A 25,563-nucleotide genomic window follows, 5' to 3' on the forward strand; every position below is an offset into this window, starting at 1 on the left:
TCAAAAATGCAGCGATAGACTAGTTGGCAGTGGAATGGACTGCCGAGACAAATGTCCGCAGGTTCAAAACCCAAGGGCTCTGACTTTTCTCAAGTTATGTGCGTATTCTTGGTAAGTTATCGCTTGCTCTAACGGTGAAGAAAAATGTAAGTATACCTACATGCTTTAGAAAGAGAATTTGGAAGGTGTGTGAAGTTTGCCAACCTTCTCAGTTGCCTGAGGAGGCCTGTGCCCAACAAAGTTATAGTATAAACTATAAGACAATGCTGATATTATCATTATTTTTTATACATTTTATACAAATGATGTTAGTGCTTCAGTACCAGCATCTTTTAAAATGCACGTCAATTATAATTGAATTGATACTGCATGCCATTTGACTGCGTAAGGTTTAGTTTTGAGGTAAGTAATTAATGCTTTATAAAAATTGAGCCAGTGGGCTATCAACTACAAAACATAAGATATGGTGGTTCATGCAGAATGGTAGCAGATTTGGCACTGACATAAACTCGAATTTATACTACCGCACTGATCAGTAATATAGTATTAAACCAACACATAAAGTTACGCAAAAAGTATGAATATGATGTAAGTATAAAAAACTAATAAGAAATAATTCATTAAGAATCACCACTAATGGAATGGTGCTGGATTTATTTTCGCTGAAACATCGAAAGGAAGTATAGCAATATCAGTAAATATTATAATCGAAGTAATACAAAGGCTGTAATAATTATCAAAAGGTTTTAAAATAAAGCATAACAAAGAAATGTGATAACGCCTCACGTGCCAACAAACAATGAAAAGGAAAATCAACGTGGGAATTAAAACTGCTCTTTTGTTTTGCTTTAAACAAATGATTTTGAATTTTTGTAACAATGTGTTAAACGAAAAATATACTTTTAAAATTCATTTAGTTTTTAAACCGTTCGTTTTTACATAAGTGGTACCTGTGCGCAGTGTGGGTATTCCCATTATCTGTATCCGCAGTTTTATGGGTATCCGGATTTGTTGGATCGGGGAATTTTTAGCGGATGTCTTTGGAAACATTGATATCTCTTTGTTTGGGGAAGACCCGATACCGGAAACTAATTTAGTTTTTACTATTAATACTTAATATGTATACAGGGACTAGTTATCTTTATATTTTATCTAGGAAATGGGTAAAACTGCCAATGCAAAAGAAAACAATGTTCCAGTACATGGTTAGTAATGTACTTAATTTATTGAATCTTATTTGTAAATTATTGCTGGATTATAAAATAAAATATGCCAGTGGGTTTATATTGTGCCTAAATGTGTTTATTAATCGTAACTATTTCACTGTACAAAATATTTCATTTTAATTACGAGACATAAAATATTAAGAAATTAGCCGATTTTCCTCATTGGAAACAGTAACTGACCTATTTTTCCTATTGATTTAAACTCTAGAGTCTAGACTACTAAATAAATTTATCTTTTGCATTTTGGCATTAGTATTTACCTTATTTTGGAATTAGTATTAGTACCTAGGTATTTAATTAATATTCAATATTTTTCCGATTTTGAGATCGTAACACTTAAGCTACGACTATTTTGGTGTAGAACATATTGTTAATATCAGAATATGTTGGTAGTTACCATGTGCCTAAATGAAACTTGATAATATTGCACAAAATTATGATTGTATTGCGCAATGAACATAGTACCTACAATTTACTTACTGAAAATATTTATTTTCCTTAAAATTATTTAGTAGATCTAGATAACTTTTTTACTCTTACTGTAACATAATATTTAACAAACTTTCGGTGTGGGTTCATTAATTTATTTGTATTTTTTACTTATCTGTGTAGTTATTAGTAATAATAATAATAAAGTAAAGGCATAGACCATGAGTATAAAGAGCCATGCTGTATACATAGGTACGTTACAATGTCGTTTCCCAATATTCTATTCGTGAACACAGTTGCCGCCTTCTTTGGGCCAAAGCCAAAATTGAATTATTTACGAGTAACGCCAAAAAGGGCGGTAGCATTATTAACAAACTGTGTGGTGCTCGCGGCTTCGCCCGCGTTAAAAGACTTTCCCTTTACAAAAGTCTGTTAAATTTAGTCAAATGCTATCTATTAAAAAAAAAATTATTATTTCCTATGGGACCAATTAGTAGGATAAAAAGTAGTAAGTACTTATATCAGTTAATTTCAGAACATAGCTTACTAGTGTGCGAGTTTAATTCAAATCCGTTCATTTCTGCGTTTACTTGTAACAAACATTTCCACAAACTTACGCATTTTTAATATTAGTAAGAAGATAGGATACTCTGTGGAACTCGTGTATCAGCGGGACTTTATACGGAAATATCACGTTACAGACCAAACCAAACTTAATGGCCGATAGAAAGTTAATCACTGTACAGTTCATGTATCGTCATATGATATTTTATTACACTTAATATTAGAGACTTATGGCCAAGGAATTAATATTCCAACACCTATATTTCTGTCATTGCCCCTGAAAACATTTTACTTCTTATATCTGCGAACCTAAACGTGACGAACAAACCATCCAAGAAGATTAAACTATCTGAACCTAGCACGATGTCAAGGCTTCCCCGAATTTGGTTTGATTTTTTCATTTTATTCGTGCCGCGGATGTCTATAGGCGGGTTTTATAGTTTTTGTTTTGGTTAAAACCTCATTTTGTTAATGGCACTTTAACGCAGTTAACCACTTTTATAGCGGCAAAGTCTTGTCACGCGGACGAAGCCACGAGCAACTTCTAGTTTTTGATACCACTTTCTAGGCACTGTATCTTCGCGTTTATTTAAAATACATGACATTACCACTACACACTTGTCTTGTATTATTACCGCAGGAAGATAATAAAACCAAATTAATAAAACAAATGTTAAATCTCAGATGTTTTATTTCTAATTACAATATTATACAAAATTAACTAAGGTGTTCACCCATACATAGAACTTATGCCAGAATTGTGTAGCCAACAATAAAAACTGAGTTAAGTGTTGCTACAGTAAATAAATGGAATAGTTATTGAGGTTTTGAGCCAAATAAAGATACCAAAAAACTGTTTTATTATAACGTGGTTTTAACTGAAACTATCACTGAAAATAATAAAAGATCAATAAATTACAGCAATAAATTCCTTTAACCGACGGGAATGTACGTCAATACACGATCACAGACTAAATAAGCTTTACATTCCCGCGCATTTTACGTCGTTGTTACAATATTGCAACATGTTTTGTAACATCTATTTTCAAACAACAGTAAATTACTGTCGAATAATAAACATTTGTTCTGGTAATAAAGTGTAATGCATCTTTCATGACAATCCATTTCGTTTTCCTTATGCAATTTCTACTTTATGAGGTTTACATCGTCTAACCCGTGTATAAAGAATGGCATTGAAAATGCAGTTACGGTATTATTAAATAATTCGATATGGGGACTTATATTGCTGTCCGTAGTACTGTCGACATAAAAATATCACACATCAACAGTAATAATTTATCAACAATCTTAATATTTTTTGCTGTGGTGGCCTGTCATATCAGAGGGAGAAGCAAATTATTTTCAATCCCATTCGTTCGTACATGATTCATAACGAATGTATGGATTGGAACACAAGTATGATCTAGTACAGTCTCTCGGCCTTGCTGGGTCCGTGTGCGGCGGCGTACTCCTGCATGCGGCGCTCCAGCTCGGGCCGGAAGTGACGGATGAGTCCCTGCACGGGCCACGCCGCGCCGTCACCCAGCGCGCAGATCGTGTGGCCTGGCAATGTAATGTTATATGAATATTAATAATAAAAATAATTTATTTCTAGTTTTTAAAATCTAGAATAAAGTAAAACGCAATTAATTTAGATGTGAAACAAAAATAAGAAAGTAAATCGTTTTGAGTTGCCATTAAAGTTAGTCATGACATCCGCACTCTACCAGTGCCATCGCCCAACAGTCCATAAAAAGAACTATAGTTTCTCAAGACGACTACCCACCCTAAGAGCGACCAATTTGCGGCAAAGAGGGCCACTTTATTTCCAGTCAGTTGTCTATGATACTTTTAGTCAATACTGTTATCAAATAAATATTTCGTATTTTTAAATTACCTTCAATTTGTTTGGAGATTTCCCAAAGCATGTCGATTTCCTTCGGCGACGCGTTACCATCGACGAATCTGAAAGAATATGGAATAAAAAGTTAAAAACATACTTTGTATAACAAATAGCTTAACGCTAGATAACCGAAAAGTAAATAAAATTTGTTGCTAAACAATATTTTTGAATAATATCTTACAAATTTGTGTACACTCCGCGGGAATGTGGCAAGGGGCAATGATTTGAAGAATTTAAATTTCAGGTTGGTGTATTTTATTATACGCGTTTGGCAAAATGATACCAGTACATCTGATGGTAAGCGGAGTGGTGTCCAGATAGTATGTTGACTGTAATAATAATAAATAATATGAGCCCTGTATTATATCTGCCCACTGCTCGGCACGGGCCTCCTCTCCTACAGATAGGGATTAGGCCTTAGTCCAGTATGTTGACAGTTAGGCAGTATGTTGACTGACGAGAGATCATTACCCCTTGCAGTTGACATATTCATTCCGGCCTATATAAGAGTGTTTATCTTAGTTTTATTATCTCCACCAAAAGTATAAAAACAATAGGGTACCGGACTCATTTTTGTTCTTTACTATTATCAAATCTTTACATAATATAAATTATATCACAGAAGGAATTATTAAAATCCGGTAAAAAATCAACAAGTTATAAGTCTTTGAATTTCGGTAGAAGGGGTAATTAACAAGAAACAGAAAAGAGACGAAATATCCACTTGTGACGTCATCGGGAATTACGACGCGTGCAAAAGAAAGAGATGAAGGATATCCTCACATCGCGCCCACTTCGGCACATTACAATATTTTAAATATGAATTACTCGCTCATTTTTTAACCAATTTTTATGCAGTTTTCGCAGGAGTGCTTCTTTTTCGTATTATTTAACCATTACATATAGAATAATGTACAAAATCAAGCATAGGCCGGTCCCCTATACTAACCGGTATATAATCTTGTTCATCCAGGACACGCCCTCGCGGCACGGCGTGCACTGTCCGCACGACTCGTGCTTGTAGAACATGATGAGGCGCGCGATCGCCTTCACTATGTCCGTCGACTTGTCCATCACGATGATGGCCGCCGTGCCTAGCGACGTCTGCGCCGCGACTAGACCGTCGAAGTCCATCAGCACAGTCTCGCACACGCTGCAATATTAGGCTTTATTTTTTGTGGAATAGGGTCGTTTTTGTTTATAGCAGCGTTTGGATTAGCAAGAAAAATTGCAAAAGTTACTTTCCTCAAGCGATTTTTATCGTGTAACAGTTATGGTAATCGGACTTCTGCAAATTTTAAAGCTCACAGGACTTGCGGCGCCTGGAGAGTGTGTAGAATTATTGATATATTGCTGCTACTGGTGCACAATAGAACTATTGCATGCAGAGTAAAATAAGTAATAGATTTTTTAATATTTCATTCATATATGATTGCCGCATACGATATTTAAAAAAATATAATTAACTAAATAACTTCTAAATTAATAAGCCAATGTGAAAACATCTAAAACTTTAGACGCAATAACTCACTCCTTAGGTATAAGTGGCGTGGACGAGCCTCCAGGTATAATGGCAAGCAGATTATCCCAGCCACCGGTGACGCCTCCAGCGTGTCGCTCGATCAACTCCTTGAGGGGAATGCTCATTTCCTCCTCGACGGTGCAGGGAGTGTTCACGTGGCCGGAGATGTTAAACAGCTTGGTGCCGGAGTTACGCGTGCGGCCGAACGACGAGAACCATTTGCCGCCGCGACGACAGATGGTCTGAAATGTTTGTTAACAATCATAGTTGATAGGTATTGGTTAGTTATTTAACTGTTGAACGACGAGTACGCGACTTATTTCTAAATATCAATACAGATAGTGGTGGCCCTAAACGACGCGGGGCCTAGGGTGACAGGAAAAAAACGTCGCGAGACCCCGGACGGTGCAAAAAAAAATTTCTTAGTTTAAACAGTTTTGTAGGTAAGATCGTAAAAAAAGTCCTTTAAGGCTCCGCGCGAGGCCTTAGGCGGTTGTACAGTTTACCTATCGTAATAGCCGCCCAGGAATCTAGATTTCCATTTAGAAAATCAAGGGCTACAGTTAACACCTAAATATGCCAACCAACTTCGGCATGCCATATTTTAATTTCTTTTTTACTATAGACTACTATTGAAAGTAATATATTTTCTGACTTATTTCACAATACACACCGGCGCAACAGCAATGGTCTCTACATTGTTGACCGTAGTGGGACAACCGAACAGGCCGACGTCAGCGGGGAATGGAGGCTTGAGGCGCGGCTTGCCCTGTTTCCCTTCGATGGACTCGATGAGGGCGGTCTCCTCGCCGCAGATGTATGCGCCTGCGCCGCGGTGTACGAACACGTCGAAATCGTAGCCGGAACCGCACGCGTTCTTACCGATCAGGCCAGCTTGGTATGCCTAAAACAAGATATAATATTTGAGTATTGAATTTTGCACACTTTTGTGGCTTTAGTAATAGATTTTGTATGTAACTGGCATGATATGTAAAATGTGTACTTTAGATAAATAGTAAAGAAAATGACTGATTTTGTGATATTGATGGATGGACATATTAACTCGACATTTTCCATAAAATCTTAAAATTAACTAATGTAATGACATTTAGATGAGCTAAGATTATGATGCATTCAAGTCATGAGAAACATTAATGAATTTAGCCCTACCAAAAAAATAGCAATGTTATTAATGCTAACATAATTTAAAACAAATAAGACACCATTATTACATTGAAATAACTTTTAAAGGAATATTAATGTAATAAAGAATGTTCTTGCACAATCTATTCACATAAATTAATTCATTACAGACTTCTATAATGTTATGCAATGAATAACAATATATAAATAAATTATTTTTAATTATACAACTATTAGGAAACATTTCTTGGAATATCAATCAATTTAATTACTTATGTGTATAACTTATGCAATCATTTTATAAATGTTGCGGATCAATTCAAATGTATATTTTTTTTAGATGATATCATTTGAAAGAACATTAATTAGTTGGGTAGAGCATTGTAACAACAATTCAACACCATATTTAAAGTTTTCTTTATAACATATCTTTATTTAATATTTCAAATATAGTTTAAGAAAATGGTTTAATTAATGTGGCATACTATTTTTATTGTTTATAAGCTAATTAAGAATAATAATTATATTTGTCATTTTTTTATTATGTTACACTAGAAAAATAACTAAAACAAAACAATCCTTCTATCAGAGTCACAACTGAAATTCAATTTTAGGAATAGAATGCAACATTTGTAACATTTGCTATCCATAAGTTTATGTAACACAATAAAATCCATATTTTATTCTCACCTCAGCAATGGCCACCTGCAGATTACTGGCTTCATTGTAGAACTCTCCTCTGATATAAATGTAGGCTGCTTGAGCGCCCATAGCCCTGCCGGCGATCAGACACCCCTCCACAAGCTTGTGCGGGTCGTGGCGCATGATCTCCCTGTCTTTGCAAGTGCCAGGCTCTCCTTCATCAGCATTCACTACCAGGTATTTTGGACGGCCATCGGAAGGCTTGTTCATGAATGACCACTTCATGCCAGTGGGGAAACCAGCACCTCCGCGACCACGAAGGCCTGACGTTTTCATTTCATCTAAAAGTTGATATGAAATAGTTAGAAGAAATTGGTGTATAGCAAACAGAAGATATCTTGCACATTTATTTTATGATTACAATTAATATAAAAGACAATTTAGAAAAAAATATTAAGTATAACATAGACTCAAAATAACTGAATACTTGTTTGTGGCAATGAGAAAATACATTGTTGTTAGACTTGGATCAATAAAACCAATGCAACAAGAAGGCAGGAGCAAAACAACCAATTTCTCCAATTCGGAATTTTGGTTATATTATTGATGACTTCTGGCAATGAAACCTATTTCATGGTAATATGGTAAAATATTATTTTATTACAATGACGGTAGATTTTGACATTACGATGCATCTAACGTGTACATGGGGACACAACTTGTTTATAAATACAATAACTTGTACTAACCTTGCGCAAAAATATGGCGTAATCTAATTACTTTTATTGATGTATTTAAGTGAAGTTTAGTACTTACTGACGATCCAGTCCGTTCCTTTCAGAAGGATTTCCTTAGTTTTATACCAATCCCCTCGGGCCAAGGCGCCCTTGAGCCTCCACTCATGTCGTCCATACAAATTGGTGAATATTCTGTCGGCGTCGGCAAGAGGGCCATACTTCGCCTTGGCTGGAGGAGCCTGAGTCTGTTGATACCGCACCGGAACATTGTTCAAGTTCGCCAATGGGCCAATAATGCCTAAAACCAGACGTCAAAATTATGTAAGAAACAACGCTACGCAATAAACATAACATTCGTATCAAGGAACAGGACGTCTTTGCACTGTTCTTCACTTTATAACTGACGAGTTGTTCGTGTATAAAAAATTATAGCATCTTAAAAAATTACCCAATTGCGTTTTTGAACCCTGAATAACTCTAGCCAGCGCACCAGCCATTTTTCACGAATTTGACGACTTCAAAAAAATAATACCACATTGAAACACTAATATCCCATATACAGATTAAATATTCAACACCTAAGAGTTATGATTTCATTTTTAAGTTCTTTAATACATAATATTTATTATAATCAATAAATTAAATCTAATAACAAAAAATAAATACATTCTAGACTGCTTATATTCTAAAATTCTTAAAAATTACTTTTAATTGTTGATCTTTTTTGCCTTTATCGGAATTATTTTGGACATCTTGGCAACACTCACCTTTCACAATACATTCTATGCAGAAACTATACAGAACATTCCAAACATAATTTTTCATTATTATCATTTGATACAAATAGGTCAGAAAGAAATTTCCAAATTAAAAATATTTAAATACGTGTTATGTTAGGGTCAAGATGCGTTTATGTCCTCCAAAATGAACTGCATTATTATTTTAGGATCCCACTTGATTTTAAAAATTAGAAACTGAGATAGAAACAGCTGATGTAAAATGTCAACTGTTTACTGTCACAGCGACATGCATTTCGGAACGAAATACCTATCCAAAGTGCGAAATAGTGCGATTTTATATAAACTCATTTCCAAAATAAATTAATTGACTACATAAGCATTATTTTGAAAGGAAATTTGTTTTATTAATTCCTTCATATTGTCTGCGTAAGTATCTGTACTTTTTAAGTTGAATTTATTCAAATAACTAGCTTCAAATTTGGTTAATTTAGGTATGTGTATTTTCACATAAGATATCTTATCATTTCGTTAATGCTATTTAAATTATATCATAATTATCGCTACGAGCATTACGTTACTATTTATTCTCGCTGTCTTGCGACTGTAACTTGTAACTTAATTCTGCTGTAATCTAATAAATACCTGTTGAATATTATTTTGGGTTTTTAGGAATATGGCAGCAGTTATTCCAGCTATAACAAAGCTATCAAATAGGATAATAAGAGTACTCGGCTGTAATCCAGGACAAATGACGCTGCAAGGCACAAACACATATTTAGTTGGAACCGGAAGAAAGTAATGTGAAGATATTTTATCTTTTAAAGTTATTTTATAATGTTTTTTATTTAAGCCAGCCAGTAACTTCTGTACCATCAAAATTATTATAATGCAACAATGTCAAGTGTCTTATTATATTTAGAGTAAATATTGTACAATTCTTTTTAATTAGCTATTACAGCCCCGTATGAATGATAATCACTAGACTGAATTAAATGCATTTTGACCATTTTTAGCAGATTTTGCATTATGTAATGTCTAAACTCATTGGATGGTATTTTTCATTACAATAACTAAAAATGAGTGAGAAACAAATGAATGTAGGGCATTTTGTGTATCTTACATGAGGATCTCTTTTTTAGGTCCCCACTCTGTAAAATAAAAGTTATGATATAGATACAAATTGATTGAATCTTTTTGAGTCTGCAAATTGAATACTACTTTAAATATGTAAAAACCCTGATAATAAATTCTTTTTGTTAAGAGATGTTTTAACATTTATGTGTATTTTAAGCTTTTTAAGTCACATATAATCCAGTGTTTAATAATTACCATTATTATATTAATTGTATTTTGTAGTTAACAGTGCATATATTAATATTTTTAACCAATGTCATTTACTAAAGTATATTTATTAAAAAAATATTACACAAAATTCTATATTCCTTATAATATTGAGAAAGAAATGTTTATTCCACAGTCGAATATTAATTGATGCTGGTGATAAAGACGTACCAGAATATCAGAAACACCTCTCAGATGTAGTACAATCAGAGAATGTTAATATTGAGCATATTCTTATCACACATTGGCACCATGATCATATTGGTGGAGTTGAGAACCTTTACGGCACTATAGCAAGTGAGTATCAAATATTATAACTTAATTATGTTATTTATTTTAATAATTATTTATCTTATTCTCAACAAGTATTTATGATAGACAAGATACAGGCTAGGAATCAATCAATCTTATTGCATACACTCAAGTTATGTTACTTTTAGAGCAGCCTACAATATGGAAACATAAAAGAAGCCCTGAGGACGAATCTGATGTAGAACTTCCATCACCTATACAAACTAGTTGGCTGTCAGATGGGCAAGAAATCAAGGTGGAAGGAGCCACGCTCAAGGTCCATCACACACCAGGCCATACAACAGACCATGTGGTCCTCACTTTATTAGAAGAAAACATACTGTTTAGTGGAGATTGCATACTAGGAGAAGGCACAGCTGTATTTGAAGATTTGTACACTTACATGAAGAGCTTAAACAAAATACTGGAGTTAAAACCCAGTTTTATTTACCCTGGACATGGCAATATAGTTGAGGTAAGGTTATTGCAAAAAATTATATATTTATTTACCATTTAATACCAGTCTAGAACTTAGTAGAGCCACTTTAAAAAGAGAGAACAGAATATTTAATATATAGAATTTTTATAATGTGAGAATTATGTAATCGCATTTACATTTTTGATTACTAAGCAAAAATATTTATCACTCAAATTTAATTTTGTGTGTTGTATACGTATATATTTTTCAGGATCCCATACCAAAAATAAAGTACTACATCGCACACAGAAATCAAAGAGAACAGCAGATATTAGAAGTATTGAAAAACAATGTAGGAAAAGCATTCAACGAAATGGATTTAGTGAAAATTATATATGTCGAAACACCAGAAGCCCTGTGGCCTGCGGCTGCGTTTAACGTCAATCACCACTTAAGCAAACTAACAAAAGAACGTAAAGTGAAATGTGTCAATATTGAAGGAGGGAATAAATGGCAATATGCATCGGAATCTACTAATTGCAATTTGTAAATTTACTGACGTATATGGGTGGTTGGGTTGGTTATTTACAGTTTACTCAGTATAATAATAATAATATCAGCTCTGTATTATATACTGTCCCACTGTTGGGCACCGGCCTACTCTACTACTGAGATGGATTACTTAGTATACTGTATATAGATATTTTAAATTATAATAAACCAATGAGATTGGCGTGCCGATGAATTTTCCGTTTAATTTACACGACATGAGAGCTAGTGTGTCCATAGCCCTCTCAGCTTAGCGTCTCATGTATAAACAACAGATTTTGATACATATTTGATAAAGCTCAAATGAGTTAATTATGTAAATAGATATTATATAAATATGACTGAATAATTAATTTATTGTATATAAACCAACAACTTATATTTTAGCTCATTTAGCTGTTAAAGAGTATATCATATTTTGATACTCATTAAATGTTTTCTCTATTTATAGTGTTTTTGTCACAAACTCTTATAGAACTTGTTAGTTAGCAGGCTTCATTAATCCTATAAGTGCAAAGCTTACTTATAGAATTAATGAGGTCAGTCTGACTAGGAAATTAAAAATCTTGCCATGATGTAAAATATGGAACTAATTCCTTATATTAACAATGTTAACAGCAAAATTGGCGCCCCCAAAATTTTATTTTCCCAGCCTAGATACAATACTAACCCTGTATACACTGTCCCATTGCTGGGCAACCCTATTTAGTTCTAGCTTAAGCCTGAATGGTAAATGAAAAGCAAACGTGATTATACTTTAATATTTATTACAAATACATAATCATATTTGTGAATCTTAAATATAAAATATATTTAACATTTACTTAATACTTAATTTAATATATCAGACATGTATTTTTCTGAGTTGGGTGTACCGCAGTGCTCCCATTTTGGGTCAGTGCTTTTCCTATTATTTATAAACGATGTAACTAAACATTTATAAACTGGAAGATATCTGTTTGTTGATAACATCAAAATACATAACATTTAACAGTTTTGAAGGAACAAAAATTTGACTGTATAATATACTCGTGCGCAGCCAAGTCGAGTTTGACAGTGTTGTGTGGCCCCCCTTTTCTACAACGTTCATTCCCAACACAGTCTTCAGTATGTGTCCACAAGACATATAGCTTGTAACATCTCAAAAACTCTAAAATTCATATATCATGTATGTCAATAAAATTTCATACGAGAGCCCGTCATAGACGGAAATAACTGGTCATGTAATTTTTGTATAAATATTTTGTAAATAGAAACGCAGATACCACGATCCCTTTAGGCTGTTTTATACTATCTCAGATCTATAGTAAAATTTTACGCACTTTGACATCACATACCAATCTTGGGTTACAAAATCCTGTTACGCGCATGCATACCACTACAATTACTGTTAGCCAAATTAAGGAGCTTGATATTTTTAGTGAAGAATTTCGATATAAAAAAAAACAATACTCTTACATAATTTAAATTATTTTTTGTTTCTTACTGAACTAACTTGTAATTTGGATATATGTTTTGCAAATACTGAAGAATGGGCATATATATCAGCCACTACTGATTGGTGTTGCATAAATACCATTAAATAAATGAATAAAAAAATTAAACAGACCATCTAAGTTTGCCTCTAGGATGCGAATTACTTGTGTTTCGAGCTCATAAGAAGGCAAACTTTTGAATACATAAAAAAATCGTAATAACAATTTCTATAACACACCACAGTCCACAGATATGTACACTTTTTTTTCGGATTATTTACAAAATCTGTGCCCCTTTTCAAAACATTACTACGATTTTTTAGATAATTTTTAAAACTATAGAGAACACAAAAAAAAACAATAACCAAAACTGTTAATGCAACATGTTTTAATTATAAAACAATTTCGTCACAGTAAAAATAATGCGCCCCGGCCATCTTAATCGCGCTATACAGTTAAATAAAATAGCAACCACAAATCACAACAATAATTAATCTATTTGCCAAAATTACCTATTTAATCGAAACATTATTCCAAGAACATGAATGTACTATTGTGGTAAGTTTAAACTACGACACTACGTCGATAATTTTGACAGTTATCGGCAATTTCATTAAACAATCCCTATTTATCGATAATGGACCAATCGGAATAAAGATTTTTCGACATGTTTACAAATTATTTACTTTGATTGATTAATTCTCGAGGTCGAGTGTTACCTTGCACACGATATATTATACAATGAGTGTACAATGTGTCGTAGCCTAGGACATTTCATCCAGAAGTACTGTTCCTGAGGGATAGAATTTTATTGAGAAAATCTTCGCTCTTCACTTTGAAAAGCAATGGTCTGGAGAATAAAGCCCGAGGCTTACAATAGTGGTAGACATTTCGGAGAAACGGTAACTAATCGCCAGTCACATTCTGTTAATGCCTTCCGTTCTAGGTTCCAGTTTAGATCTAGCGTAAGTACTAAGTTGTGTCTAATGGCATACGCGCTTTGGAGGCGGCATCACATCCGAATCGTCACGGAACCTCTTGTGGTCTATATAGTATAATAGAATCTCTTTTGTAACTGGATCTTTTATGCTGCCGCATACAGCTGTTGGACAAAAAAACCATGGAATCAATTAATGAAAATAGGCATTGTTAGCCAGTGCTGGCCTTAGCCGGAGCTAGGCTCCGGAAAGGTTATAAAAAATGAAACAAATTAATAACCATAGTAATGTAAAAAGATATGACAAAAAGCTGAAGCCTGTAGAGCTCTCTCCTCGAACCTAGATCCTCGAGTCCAGATAGAGTGTCAGGCCACTCTAAAGCTAGTGATGCGCCAATTTCTGATTTTTTGGATATTTACCGGAGATCACACACCACCAAATACCCTATTTGTTTTCCTATGTTATACATACACTTACCCATAGCAGTGTTATAGCTGTTAGGATACGATTTGTCCGTTCTCTCGCGCATGAACACCCACTGATTGTTCTCGTACTTGCACTCTATGATCTTGTTGTTTAATGCTTTCAATTCCTTGGTATGCTTTATCGTGTCAAACGGACGGCTCAACTGGCCCACGTATAAATGACCAATTTTCTTTGGCAGTATACTGAAAAATATATAAATAAATGAATTATTATTTCAATAGTTAATTGTTCACAATGCAGGCAAGCGATTCTCTATATTTCGTATTTTGCCTAATAGAGATTTCGGTAAAATATGTCGTTTACAGTTTCATTGTTGGTTGAAGATTAACGCGATAACGCAAAATGTTAGATCATAATATTTAATGGTAGTATCTACTGTTTACACTGTAAAGGTTGGCGTTGATTAGGTCAGAATCGAATGGCATTTGTTTTGTACGCCTGGTGAGAGTGTATATAATGTACTAGCTTTTGCTCGCGGCGTCGCCCGCGTGAAGAAGTTTTCCAGGATATTTTTTTTCCGAGTAACTTGATACGTATGGTTATATTATGATCAAATTACACAAAATCATTATAAATTGTAGCCTATGTGTTATTCTGGTGTATAACCAATATTACTATAAAGTTTCACCCAAATCCGTTCAGTAGTTTTATTGTGATAGAGGAACAAACATACATACATCCATCCTCACAATCTTTCGCATATTATAATATAGTAGGATGTAAATGTATTGCAGGCGGATTATAGTAATACGATTCGACACGGCGAGTTTAGTTGACGCCAGCCATGAATAGTTATAACTCACCCTTCTCCATGCTCGGTGACTATTTTCAGTTTAAAATCTACACTGTTCATGTGACCGGGCTTCCATTTGAGCACGTCTTCGCAGGCGCCGGCCACGTACGGCTGAAATAATTATTATTTAAACTCCTTTTCACGCAATTTTATCCACATTAATGTTAAGAAAATTATTCTGAATTTCTGGATGCAGGGCATACCAGTGGAGCGATCTGCCTACCTGACTGTATGTTAGTGTAGCTAGACTTAAAAAAAAGTTTGACAGCTATCATATTTTGAAATTGCATTACAAATATCTCACACCTGCACGCAAATGCTTGAAATGAAAATGCTGGTTTGTATTATTAATATAGGAGACCTGTTGCATACAAATATTATATGCCATGACTTATCCTTCAAGAGGTTTTAAAAAGTTTTTTCGGTGGATTAGCTGGCAGTGCTCCTAGCATTGCTGGTGACCATTGTAACCACTTACCATCCCCTTTTTTCAATTTTCAAACTTATACGAATCACGCAAACCCTTATGTGAACCATTGGATAAAAAAAAACGCTTGCTATCAGGTGAGCCGTTAGCTTGTCTGCCTACAGAGGAATTAACTAATTTTTGGAGCTGATATTTAATTTTTGCCTTTGCAATAGCTTACCTCGTTGGAAGGTTGAAATATGAGACCGTCAGGTTCGTGCAGAAGTGTCTTAGCAAACTTCTCCCCGAGCAGTTTCTCTGACATGGTCAAGTCCCAAAACTGTTTTAAACTAATGCTAAATGGTTCGTTTTCTTTGTGAATTATTCCCTGTTTCATTGCTTCGTGCCTGAAATTTTAATTTAATATAATAACCATAGCAGAGAAATCAAATTGGGGATTGGTCCCAAGCAACCCTCAGATCTTATAATACCTAATTTTTCGTTGGACTCTTTTTTACATAGTATTATTATTAAGGTGCAAGTTGTTCGCTGCTGAAAGCAAATAATGTACACAAACATCTACTAGCATTTCAAGCAAGCATAATTAATGTATTTGAAAGACTGAATAAATTCTATATTAGTAATTATTTTAAAACAATTCACCTTCTCATTATATAGTATAGGTAAAAAAGGCCACATACCTAGGATTAACAATTTCATTTTGTATACAGGATAACCTGACGGGGTAAAACCTCGCTTTGCCGACGTCCTGACCTTCGAATTTGACTACATCATAACACAAATATCTTGCTTTCTGTTTACCATTTCCTAGGTTGTCTAAAACCATTTCCTGTAAGAGAAAATGTTATGATTATACCTACTTCTTATGGCCTCTTTGGCATAATGGCTTTGATTTTGGATTGAACTATTTCTGGCGCCAAGCAGCAGTGTGTATGTGTATGTAGTCAATGTTGCCTTCCGCTTTGAAGGACATTGTAGCCAGTGTAACTACTGGGCATAAGACTTAACATCTCATGTATTAGGATGGCGAGGGCAGTGGAATACCAAAGAATACTTTGTATGGTGTTTTTACTGTTTATGGGCGGTTGTATCGCTTACCATCAGGCGAACGGCTCGTTTCGTCATTTAGCCATAAAAAAAGTACCGGAAAGTCCTGGAATAGTTTTCATGTCGCGTGAGACTATGTGTTGGTTCCTTTTACGCGATCAATTGTCCAGGTTTGATCGTTCTGAGGGGGATGACTTTCGACTGCCAGTCGTAAAAAACAAATCAATAGTTTCTGAACACACTTAAAAAATCTATGCCAGGTTCGAGTGGTATATAGGTCGACCAAGTATTATGAGGTTTTTGGGAAATATGAGGTGTTACATCTATTTCAATGTGATAATTGTAGTATTGGCGCTTGGTCTCCACACCTAATGCATGCCCATGCACGGGGTGATATTTGTCGTGGCCCTAGACACACAGTTTAGTGTGGATACCTTATTGGTTGCCAATTCACATTGAGGCCTATGAGGCTCGCGAACACTTCCTGGCCTCCCCTCCCAGCCTAAGAGGGTTCCTTCTCCTTCCCCAGATATCCCCTCCCAACTTTCCTCCAGAGCCTTGATGTCGCTAAGCCAGTGGATTCCATTATCTCATTCGCGGGTTTCCGCAGGAGTTGAAAGCGGTATCCGATACACAAAAAATTGTAGTGTTGCATTACACTGATCCGAATAACTACTGTTTATAAACAGACAATAATATTACTTACACCGTCAAGTAATGTGTTCTTTAAATGCCGTTTGAGATCTTTACTGTGCAGAAACTGCATGCCGTTCACTTTGAAAGCGCAGTTGTCTCTGTCCAACATGTACACTTCATCTTTGCCATCTATTAGCATCATGTACCTGTAAATATGGTGAATATAAAAAGATGCTCACACTATGGGACCGAACACATTTGGCGAAAAGTTACACCTCTGCCTATCCTTTCACGGATAAGGATGTGACGTCTGTGTGTTTTTTTAAATCCTAGGCTAAATATATAATATTTAATAGATACTCCTTGTGTGTTAGTATATAAACACACACACAACATCACGCATTTTATCCCCGAAGGGGTATGCAGAGGCGCAACAATGGCACCCACTTTTCGCCAAGTGTGTTCCGCCGTCCCATGATGTGATAGGGGGCGAGCCTATCGCCATATCGGGCACTAATTCCAGACTCCGGGCTGATACTGAGCAGAAAAACCCAAATATCACTTTGCCCGACCCGGGATTCGAACCCAGGACCTCAGAGCGCTGCCATACCGCGCATGCAGTACAACTACGCCACAGAGTTAGTATATGGGTAGACATATTCACTGAACACACACATGTGCATTATGTGAAGTTCAGCTTTCTACATTTATAATCCTAAGCAATTCTATTATATTCTTTTTTTGCTGAAAAGGTTTTCAAACAGTCTCTAAGCACAAATAAAATTACGTCTACACATAACATAATAAAATCGTAGATTTGCATATCTGTACACGGAGGCGGCTTTAGGGGAAGGCGAACCTGCAACCACCCGGGACCTCACGCTGTCCCTTGGAGGACTAATTTTTACGATCTTACAGACGAAACTTTTAAAACCGAGGAACTCATCGTATTCTTTTGCTGTTGCCTAGAGTTTCGCGTCATTTAGTGCCGCCACTATCATGTATTGTATATTAAATATTGTTGGAAAAGACTACCTAAAAAACGCGAGGAATAGGTAACGGAGTGTAAATATTATAATCCATTAAACTATCTCACCTAACACCATCGGCCTTCCACGACACCCTGTAAGGTTTCTCGTGCAATTTCTTAATATTCCCCATGTCCATGGACACCGGCTGGGAGCCGGGAAATCCGGTGCTGCGCCACTCGCAGAAATCCTGCGCTTTCTTCTGGATCTGGCTGAGGCGGGGCTGGACGTCGAACGGTTCCACACCTCGCACCTCCGGCATGAACGTAGTTTTCTTACGGTTGTTCTCTCGTTTACCTTTTCTACGGCCGCCATTGCTGTAAATTGTAATAATACTATATAGAATCCCGATTTTCGTCGTCGAAGGTAGCTTTAAGTCTTTAGATTGTTTATTGAAAATGGCTATTAGTTACAGAGTTAACGTCATACTCACTTAGATGAGTTTTGTGAATTTACAGGAGCGTCGTCATCGTCATAGTCAATTTCTTCCTCTTCTGTGAATTAAAATATTATATATAGTATTGACCTGTTAAGTGGTTAATGTGATGTAAGTGATCATTGGCGATTTTGTTTGAATTGAACATAATGTTATTATATAAGATAATTACACAGCACAAACAATGGAAGCGGTCTATTGATGCCCTGCTCCTATTGGTCACAGCGTGATGTTATATAGCCCACAGCCTTCCTCGATGAATGGGCTATCAACGCTAAAATAATTTTTCAATTTGACCTCGACGCGTTAATCTCAGGAACTACTCCTGAAATTAGCGCATCCAAGCAAATAATCAAACTCCTCACCTTTATGTAACAGTACAGATAAAGCTTTTACCAGCAGTTTCAGTGACAAAAGTACTCTATATTACTATACAACCTAAAGCGTTCCATTGCTGAAGGCTACAAAAACACATTTATATCAGTAGAATGATACCATTGCACCAGTCTGGCCTCGGCGGCGCTGGCGGGGTGTCCTCTACAGTGTCGTAACGCCTATACAGCTCCTCTAGGTAATCCTGCTTGTATATACCCGGGGGCCTGTAAATAAGACATAATATAATAACTAGTAACAAGAGGCAGTTTTTAATTAACGAACATAATTCCTTACTTCAGTTCAATGGTTAGAATAAAGTAAACATGTTATCTGTAATTAGCTATATTGGTGGTAGGTCTCTCATATTATGTGAGAGTCCACCTGGGTAGTCCGCAATGTCTGGTTCTGCCGCCAAGTAGTGTGTAGTAACTGTTGTGTTCTAGTTTGAAGAACATTGTAGCTAGTGTAACTACTGGATATAGTGAGATTTAACATCTCATGTTTTGGAAGGCAAGCACAGTGGAATAACAAACAATACTTTGTAATTCAAAGTGTTGGATGTTGTTTCTGCTGTTTATCGGCGGTCGTATCGCTTACCACGAGGCGAACGGCGGGCTTGTCTCGTCATTCAAAGCAATAAAAAAAAAGATAAAAGTTATTTCAAACTAACTTCAGCCTGATTGGTCCATTTTTTAATGATCTAAAGATTGAGACTATTTATTGAAGTCAGATATTGCTAATATATGATCAAACCAATGGAACAAATGCTACTTCACTAAGTTGGAAGCTCGATTTTGTATTTGTCTGGATAGGGAACACCATGTATATTACTTAAATTTTATAACTTCACAATCAGAGGTCAGTCACCTCTACACCTCCCAGTATTATTTTTACGCAATAACTGCGATATGTCTCATGACTCACTTTGAAGTGGTAAAGTTGCTTGAATCGTACTACACACAGTGACCCTGTCATATCATAACTTGTAACACCAGTGAGGCAAGACAAAGTAACATTATCAACATTTGAGTTGCCTCTTATCAATATTCATCAATTTAGAAGTTACAATATCAAAATAATCAAACTGTTTTGAGTACATTGCTATGGAGAAATATACCTGTTCACTATTATCATTATAATGATTCCATATATATTTATAATATGATGAAGTATAAACGAGTAGGGAAAATTCTGAACTAAATGTTTTATATTATAGCAAGAATTAAAGTCAATAATATGTTATAGGGACACCTTAGTATGAAAATGATCTATAATAGATTTATAAGCATATTCACCTCATACTAGCAAATTCTTTAAGAGCTGCCTCCAAACTACAGTCCAACTGTTCCACCATGTACGAGACAAGAAGAAATCCAGTCCTGTTGAATCCATGGGTGCAGTGGACGCCAATTACTTCTAGAGGTTTCTGACTCAGGAACTTTGATACCAACAGAATGAATTCTCTGAAAAAATTCCAAGTGTTTATATAGAATAAAAAAATGTTTAAATGTTGATAAAATATATCGTCGGCTAAGAGTGCTGAGCTGCTAACTCCATTTTTACCGAAAATGAGGTTTTGATACCATCAGATAGAGCGAGCAAAACTCTACAAAATCGTAAAACATACCAAGTGCCTCTAACACACGACAATATCACTTTTTGAGCCTCAATAATATCTGACAACTACTTGGATGTGAAATTAACTCGCGTAAAACTTGCTAACTCCCTCATTTGGCGCCATTTTGTGGACAAATTTGCAGCTCAAATTCCCGCGGCATGGCATCATAACTCCCATATGAAGAAGAACTACAATTTTATTTCGTGTGTGATATTATTGAACAATGGTGATTCTTGTTTTTTAATTTTTCTATGTTTATTTTGTCTTTTGAATTGTGTTAATACATAAAAGCTTAAAATTTGGCATCCTCTTGCTTGGCTTGGGAGTTAGCCCATTTTATTTCTTAGAAATAAGTCTTGTTAAAGGAGTTAGACATAATTATTTTTTGCAATTCAATACCCTTCTATGCTTTAATAACACTTTTGTACATGCTTTAACTCAAAAAACATAGGTAATACTTATGATATTTATATCATGAATTATATATAGTTGGTATCCACGGTGAAGAGAGAAAATTTGCGTGGCCAAGTAATACAGTAAAGGGTAGCCGAGTCATACTGCGATGTAAATATATATATATTAAATTTACAAATAAATCAGCAAATTTTGGGTATTTTATATCGCTATATCCAGCGATAAACATTGCACATTGATTGATTGTTGGTGAAATCTTTGGGAAAGTATTTCTGTAGCCAGTGATAGTTCTCTTTATTTTAATCAAAATAAAAGACCCAAACTTTTAAAAGTACGTTGGCATCCATAAAAAACGAGGGAATCCTTTACGAAGTCAGTCACTTGAAATTTTCTATAATGTTTATACATGTTTTGTAATCTAAGCCGATAGATTAAAAAAAATAAGCATTAAAATGTAAATAATTATCGTAAAAAGCAACAAGAACGAGTGGCAAATGCCACTGGAAATTTAAGGAGAACTTTGAAAAATATATTAAACAAATTCGGTACTGAAACACAGAGGTTAACAGAATATTCAGTGGACAAGTTACTTGCTGAACACGGGCACACTATGTTGTGACTGCCACCTTATCAACCGGTTTTTAATCCAAATTAAAATATGTGGTCTCGACTGAAAGGCTATGTAGCCGCTAGAAACGAGGATATGAATTAGATTACAGTAAAAACAATATTCATTGAAAAGTAAATATTACCGGGGCTGAAGAATGGAAATAGGTTTGCGATCATGCAATCAAATACGAGAATAAATATCTAAGAATTTAACACGACGTAGGCGATTACACTGATAAACTAGTAAATAATATGGCGATAGTGACGGTGATATTGAACTCTTTGAGAGCAAAGATATTTAATTCGCGAGACAGGGGGATGGCATATCCCCAAAACTGTTCAAAAGCGTACTGTAGGATTTGTTCATAACTCTGGACTGAACAGGTATGGCCACTTGCAATTCGCAGACGACATAGTGATAATGGCAGAAACACTAGAAGAGCTGCAACAGATGACAGCATTCCTGTTCAGCCTAGCATCAGCCTCACAGCGAATAAGTCTAGTCTAGGAGGTTAAAAGGAGGTTCCAGCTGGGCTGGGCCGCATTTGGTAAACTACGTCGGGTTTTCTCGTGGTTTCTACCGCAATGTTTGAAAATTACGGTTTTCACCCAATGCGTCCTACCTGTCATAACCTATGGTGCCGAAACGTGAATGCTCAAAGTGGCTGGTCCACCAGTCCAGGGTCGCTCAGCGAGCTATGGAACGTGCTATGCTTGGAGTTTCTCTGAAGGATAAACTTCATAACGAAGTCATCCGCCAGAGAACCAATGTCACCGACATAGCAGACAGGATTAGCAAACTAAAGTAGCAGTGGGCAGGGCATATCTGTCGAAGAACCGATAACTGATGGGGTAAACGTGTTCTTGAGTGGAGACCACGACTCTGCAAACGTATTCGTAGGACGCCTTCAAGCAAGGTGGAGTTACGATCTACAAAAGGTCGCTGACAAGAACTGGATGCGACAGCCCGAAGACAGGGTAAAATGGCGCATATTTGGGGAGGCCTATGTATATCAGTGAACAAAGATATAGGCTGATGATGATGAAAATTTTGAGAATTTAGATGATTAAAAGTTTTCATTTAAATGTTATTTTAGCAATTATATGTATAATGAATAGTGTTTAATATGTACGCTACATGACGAGTTACTTACCAAATTATGTAATCGCGTTAAACACATTTTCTTTTTTTTTATTTTCCCTAATCAAAAAACAACACCTAAATATTTTAACAGCACGTAATACACACGGGATTCTTAGTGTTTTGTGTATCCAAATGTTGATGTGCAATATTTATCGTCGAATACTTATAACGACTTGCAGGTGATAAAGCAGACGTTCCCATCCAATTTTTGACTTTTATGAAAGTTTTATTTCACTGCTAATCATAATTATTGAATAGGTACTAATAGTAATATGCATGTGTTTAATATATTTTTTTTATAAACGCATTCTACTTAAAATTTAAGATTATTTATTTAATGTGATAAAATGCTAACTCCAATTTAATAGCAATATAAATAAAATTTTCTAAAACGAAAAATGGCCAACTCCATTTTTCTGTAATAATTCTAAATCATTTGATAGTTCATAGTTGTTTTGTGCAAATATATAAAACTTAAAGAAATATCTACCAACGGGATCTTCATTCTTTAGATGTTGTAAGAAATAAAATAATAATTCAGTTTTTTTTATCCTGTTACTAATTGTCTATTATGGAGTTAGCAGCTCAGCACTCTTAGCCGACGATATGATATGATATCCTATAACCATTTAACACTCCTTGGTGTAGTTATGGTTTTTCTTTAGGGAGTACAAGCTTGTGGGACCAAAATAAAAACCTTGCCAAAGACCAAATATTTAAAATCATGATTGCCAGTGGAAGTGGCGATAGCCAACGGACTGCCGCCTGAATGTTAGTAGATCCAAAAACCAAGGGCACACATCTCCAACTTAAATAAAAGTAAAGAGAATTTTTGCTTGCTTTAACGATGAAGGAAACCATAGTGAGGAAACCTACATACTTAAGAAATTACATACATACATACATACATAACATCACGCATTTTATCCCCGAAGGGGTATGCAGAGGCGCAACTAGGGCACCCACTTTTCGCCAAGTATGTTCCGTCCCATGATGTGATAGGGGGCGAGCCTATCGCCATATCGGGCACAAATTCCAGACTCCGGGCCGATACTGAGCAGAAAAACCCAAATATCACTTTGCTCGACCCGGGACTCGAACCCAGGACCTCAGAGCGCTATTGTACCGGACATGCAATACAACTACGCCACCGAGGCAGTCTACTTAAGAAATTCTCTATAGGAATTTGATTTGTGTGATGTATACTAATTCACAGTAGGCCAACTGGTGAACTAAGACCTAATACCTCTCAGTAGTAGAGGAAGCCCATGCTCAGCAGGGGGACAGTATATACAGGGCTGATATTATTGTTTATTATATCGTAAATAAATTAACGTTATAACCATCAATATGAAAAATTATTAGAGATTACTTAGTCTGTTCACGGCTTGGTGTTTCTCCATGTCCTCGGCATGATAACTTCACATATTTACAATCCATCTGTTCAATTTCACGCTTGTCATAAAACCTGCTTGTGTTTGTCAAGTCAATCCACAAACCAATTTTCACCTGAAACACAATATAGATTAGTATTTGTTGTATAGATGACATATTTAAAAAAGGAACATAAAATAATAAGTCATGGTATTTTATTTGAGTGTAATGCATTCTTTTACAATATAGTTATACTATAATTTACTTAGAATGGAATGAAACTGTTTCCCAGTTTGCAGCTTATCTATACTTTTATATAAAACTGAATTTATTTGTTTGAATATGCTAATCTCATGAACTACTGGTACGAATTTGAAAATTCTTTTGATGTTGGTTAGCCCAAAATTCTGCTACCTTAATACAGCCTACACTTATATTCACTTGATGAATATACTTTTTTTATGTCTGATAAAATAATTTCTATATGAGAAGAAAGTATGTTACACGATAACAATGCTTCTATTTTAAAACAATATACATTGTGTGATATACCTTCAGCCCTTTCATGTAAGCGAACAGCATCGAAGGCGTGAATCGGTTCGCGTCCGGCACCTTATCGTTGAATTGAGGTCCAAGAGGTGTTTTGAAAGCTAGAAACTTGTCAGCGATCATTCCACCAGCTTTTCTAGGACAGTTTAGCCATCTGGCTGGTAAAGGCCCGGGATCTTTCTGCGACATCTTGATTTAGATTATACACTAAGAATACAATAAAACCCGTCTTATGTCACGCACATTTAATTAATTTAATTATAGAGTAAAGATTTTTTGGAAATATTAAGAATTATCGCTTTGACGCAGCATCTCGAACTAGTTTCGTTCAGAGACAAATAAACTAGAATTTTGCTAATTGCTACAGAGAAACCGAATCACTGTATGTCAAAATTATGTCAACTGTCATATTCATTCGGTCTAGAGTAGTTCATTTCTAAAGGTTTACATTCCCTAAAACGATCACAACTGGTAAAGTATAAACCTAGTACTCCAAACATAGATTCCAAAAATATGTATATGTCTACCATATTTACCCCCAAATTTAAAGGAAAGATTTATTTTCCTATATAATTTAGGCCACATTTCACTAACATTTTCCAAAATATCTAGTTGCCTCCATTAAAATTTCAGTCAAAACTTTAATTGTTGTATAGCAAAAAAATTACAAGTAAACTAGGTATCCAAAATAAAATAATATATCTTAGAT

At 35.3% G+C, this 25,563-nt stretch overlaps 3 protein-coding genes across 3 annotated transcripts; 1 reads left to right on the forward strand and 2 right to left on the reverse strand.

The window, feature by feature from the left end:
* Positions 1 to 2,892: 2,892 nt before the first annotated feature.
* Positions 2,893 to 8,729, reverse strand: LOC115456296 (NADH dehydrogenase [ubiquinone] flavoprotein 1, mitochondrial). Its single transcript, XM_030185308.2, has 8 exons — positions 8,615 to 8,729; positions 8,246 to 8,464; positions 7,478 to 7,770; positions 6,318 to 6,548; positions 5,654 to 5,886; positions 5,072 to 5,275; positions 4,117 to 4,184; positions 2,893 to 3,782 (listed from the first exon to the last, which is right to left on the reverse strand). Exons 1-8 carry the CDS (start codon positions 8,661 to 8,663, stop codon positions 3,643 to 3,645), a joined length of 1,437 nt encoding a protein of 478 aa, XP_030041168.1. The 5' UTR covers positions 8,664 to 8,729; the 3' UTR covers positions 2,893 to 3,642.
* A 442-nt stretch (positions 8,730 to 9,171) lies between these two features.
* On the forward strand, positions 9,172 to 11,951 carry LOC115456280 (beta-lactamase-like protein 2 homolog). The gene is made up of 5 exons (XM_030185284.2): positions 9,172 to 9,332; positions 9,576 to 9,701; positions 10,384 to 10,544; positions 10,688 to 11,013; positions 11,228 to 11,951. The coding sequence occupies exons 2-5, from the start codon at positions 9,580 to 9,582 to the stop codon at positions 11,504 to 11,506; spliced, it is 888 nt and encodes a 295-aa protein (XP_030041144.2). The 5' UTR covers positions 9,172 to 9,332; positions 9,576 to 9,579; the 3' UTR covers positions 11,507 to 11,951.
* A 1,159-nt stretch (positions 11,952 to 13,110) lies between these two features.
* On the reverse strand, positions 13,111 to 25,246 carry LOC115456279 (mRNA-capping enzyme). The gene is made up of 12 exons (XM_030185283.2): positions 24,858 to 25,246; positions 24,304 to 24,440; positions 20,442 to 20,609; positions 19,267 to 19,370; positions 18,769 to 18,829; positions 18,404 to 18,652; positions 17,378 to 17,513; positions 16,305 to 16,453; positions 15,845 to 16,010; positions 15,208 to 15,308; positions 14,396 to 14,586; positions 13,111 to 14,082 (listed from the first exon to the last, which is right to left on the reverse strand). Exons 1-12 carry the CDS (start codon positions 25,041 to 25,043, stop codon positions 13,964 to 13,966), a joined length of 1,767 nt encoding a protein of 588 aa, XP_030041143.1. The 5' UTR covers positions 25,044 to 25,246; the 3' UTR covers positions 13,111 to 13,963.
* Between the last annotated feature and the right edge of the window lie 317 nt (positions 25,247 to 25,563).

The sequence above is a fragment of the Manduca sexta genome, chromosome 23, assembly GCF_014839805.1.
Source record: "Manduca sexta isolate Smith_Timp_Sample1 chromosome 23, JHU_Msex_v1.0, whole genome shotgun sequence".
In the NCBI taxonomy this organism is placed as follows: Eukaryota; Metazoa; Arthropoda; class Insecta; order Lepidoptera; family Sphingidae; genus Manduca; species Manduca sexta.

Excerpts from the sequence above, each read along its gene's own strand:
- LOC115456296 (XM_030185308.2), bottom strand. The coding sequence starts at position 8,663 with ATGGCTGGTGCGCTGGCTAGAGTTATTCAGGGTTCAAAAACGCAATTG. Across the intron at positions 8,465-8,614 it reads GGGTTCAAAAACGCAATTGG|GCATTATTGGCCCATTGGCG; the intron begins GTAATTTTTTAA and ends GTCTGGTTTTAG. Across the intron at positions 5,276-5,653 it reads ACGCCACTTATACCTAAGGA|CGTGTGCGAGACTGTGCTGA; the intron begins GTGAGTTATTGC and ends CTAATATTGCAG.
- LOC115456279 (XM_030185283.2), bottom strand. The coding sequence starts at position 25,043 with ATGTCGCAGAAAGATCCCGGGCCTTTACCAGCCAGATGGCTAAACTGT. Across the intron at positions 19,371-20,441 it reads AAAGAATTTGCTAGTATGAG|GCCCCCGGGTATATACAAGC; the intron begins GTGAATATGCTT and ends TCTTATTTACAG. Across the intron at positions 16,011-16,304 it reads AATGAAATTGTTAATCCTAG|GCACGAAGCAATGAAACAGG; the intron begins GTATGTGGCCTT and ends TTAAAATTTCAG.
- LOC115456280 (XM_030185284.2), top strand. The coding sequence starts at position 9,580 with ATGGCAGCAGTTATTCCAGCTATAACAAAGCTATCAAATAGGATAATA. Across the intron at positions 10,545-10,687 it reads CCTTTACGGCACTATAGCAA|AGCAGCCTACAATATGGAAA; the intron begins GTGAGTATCAAA and ends TGTTACTTTTAG. Across the intron at positions 11,014-11,227 it reads GACATGGCAATATAGTTGAG|GATCCCATACCAAAAATAAA; the intron begins GTAAGGTTATTG and ends TATATTTTTCAG.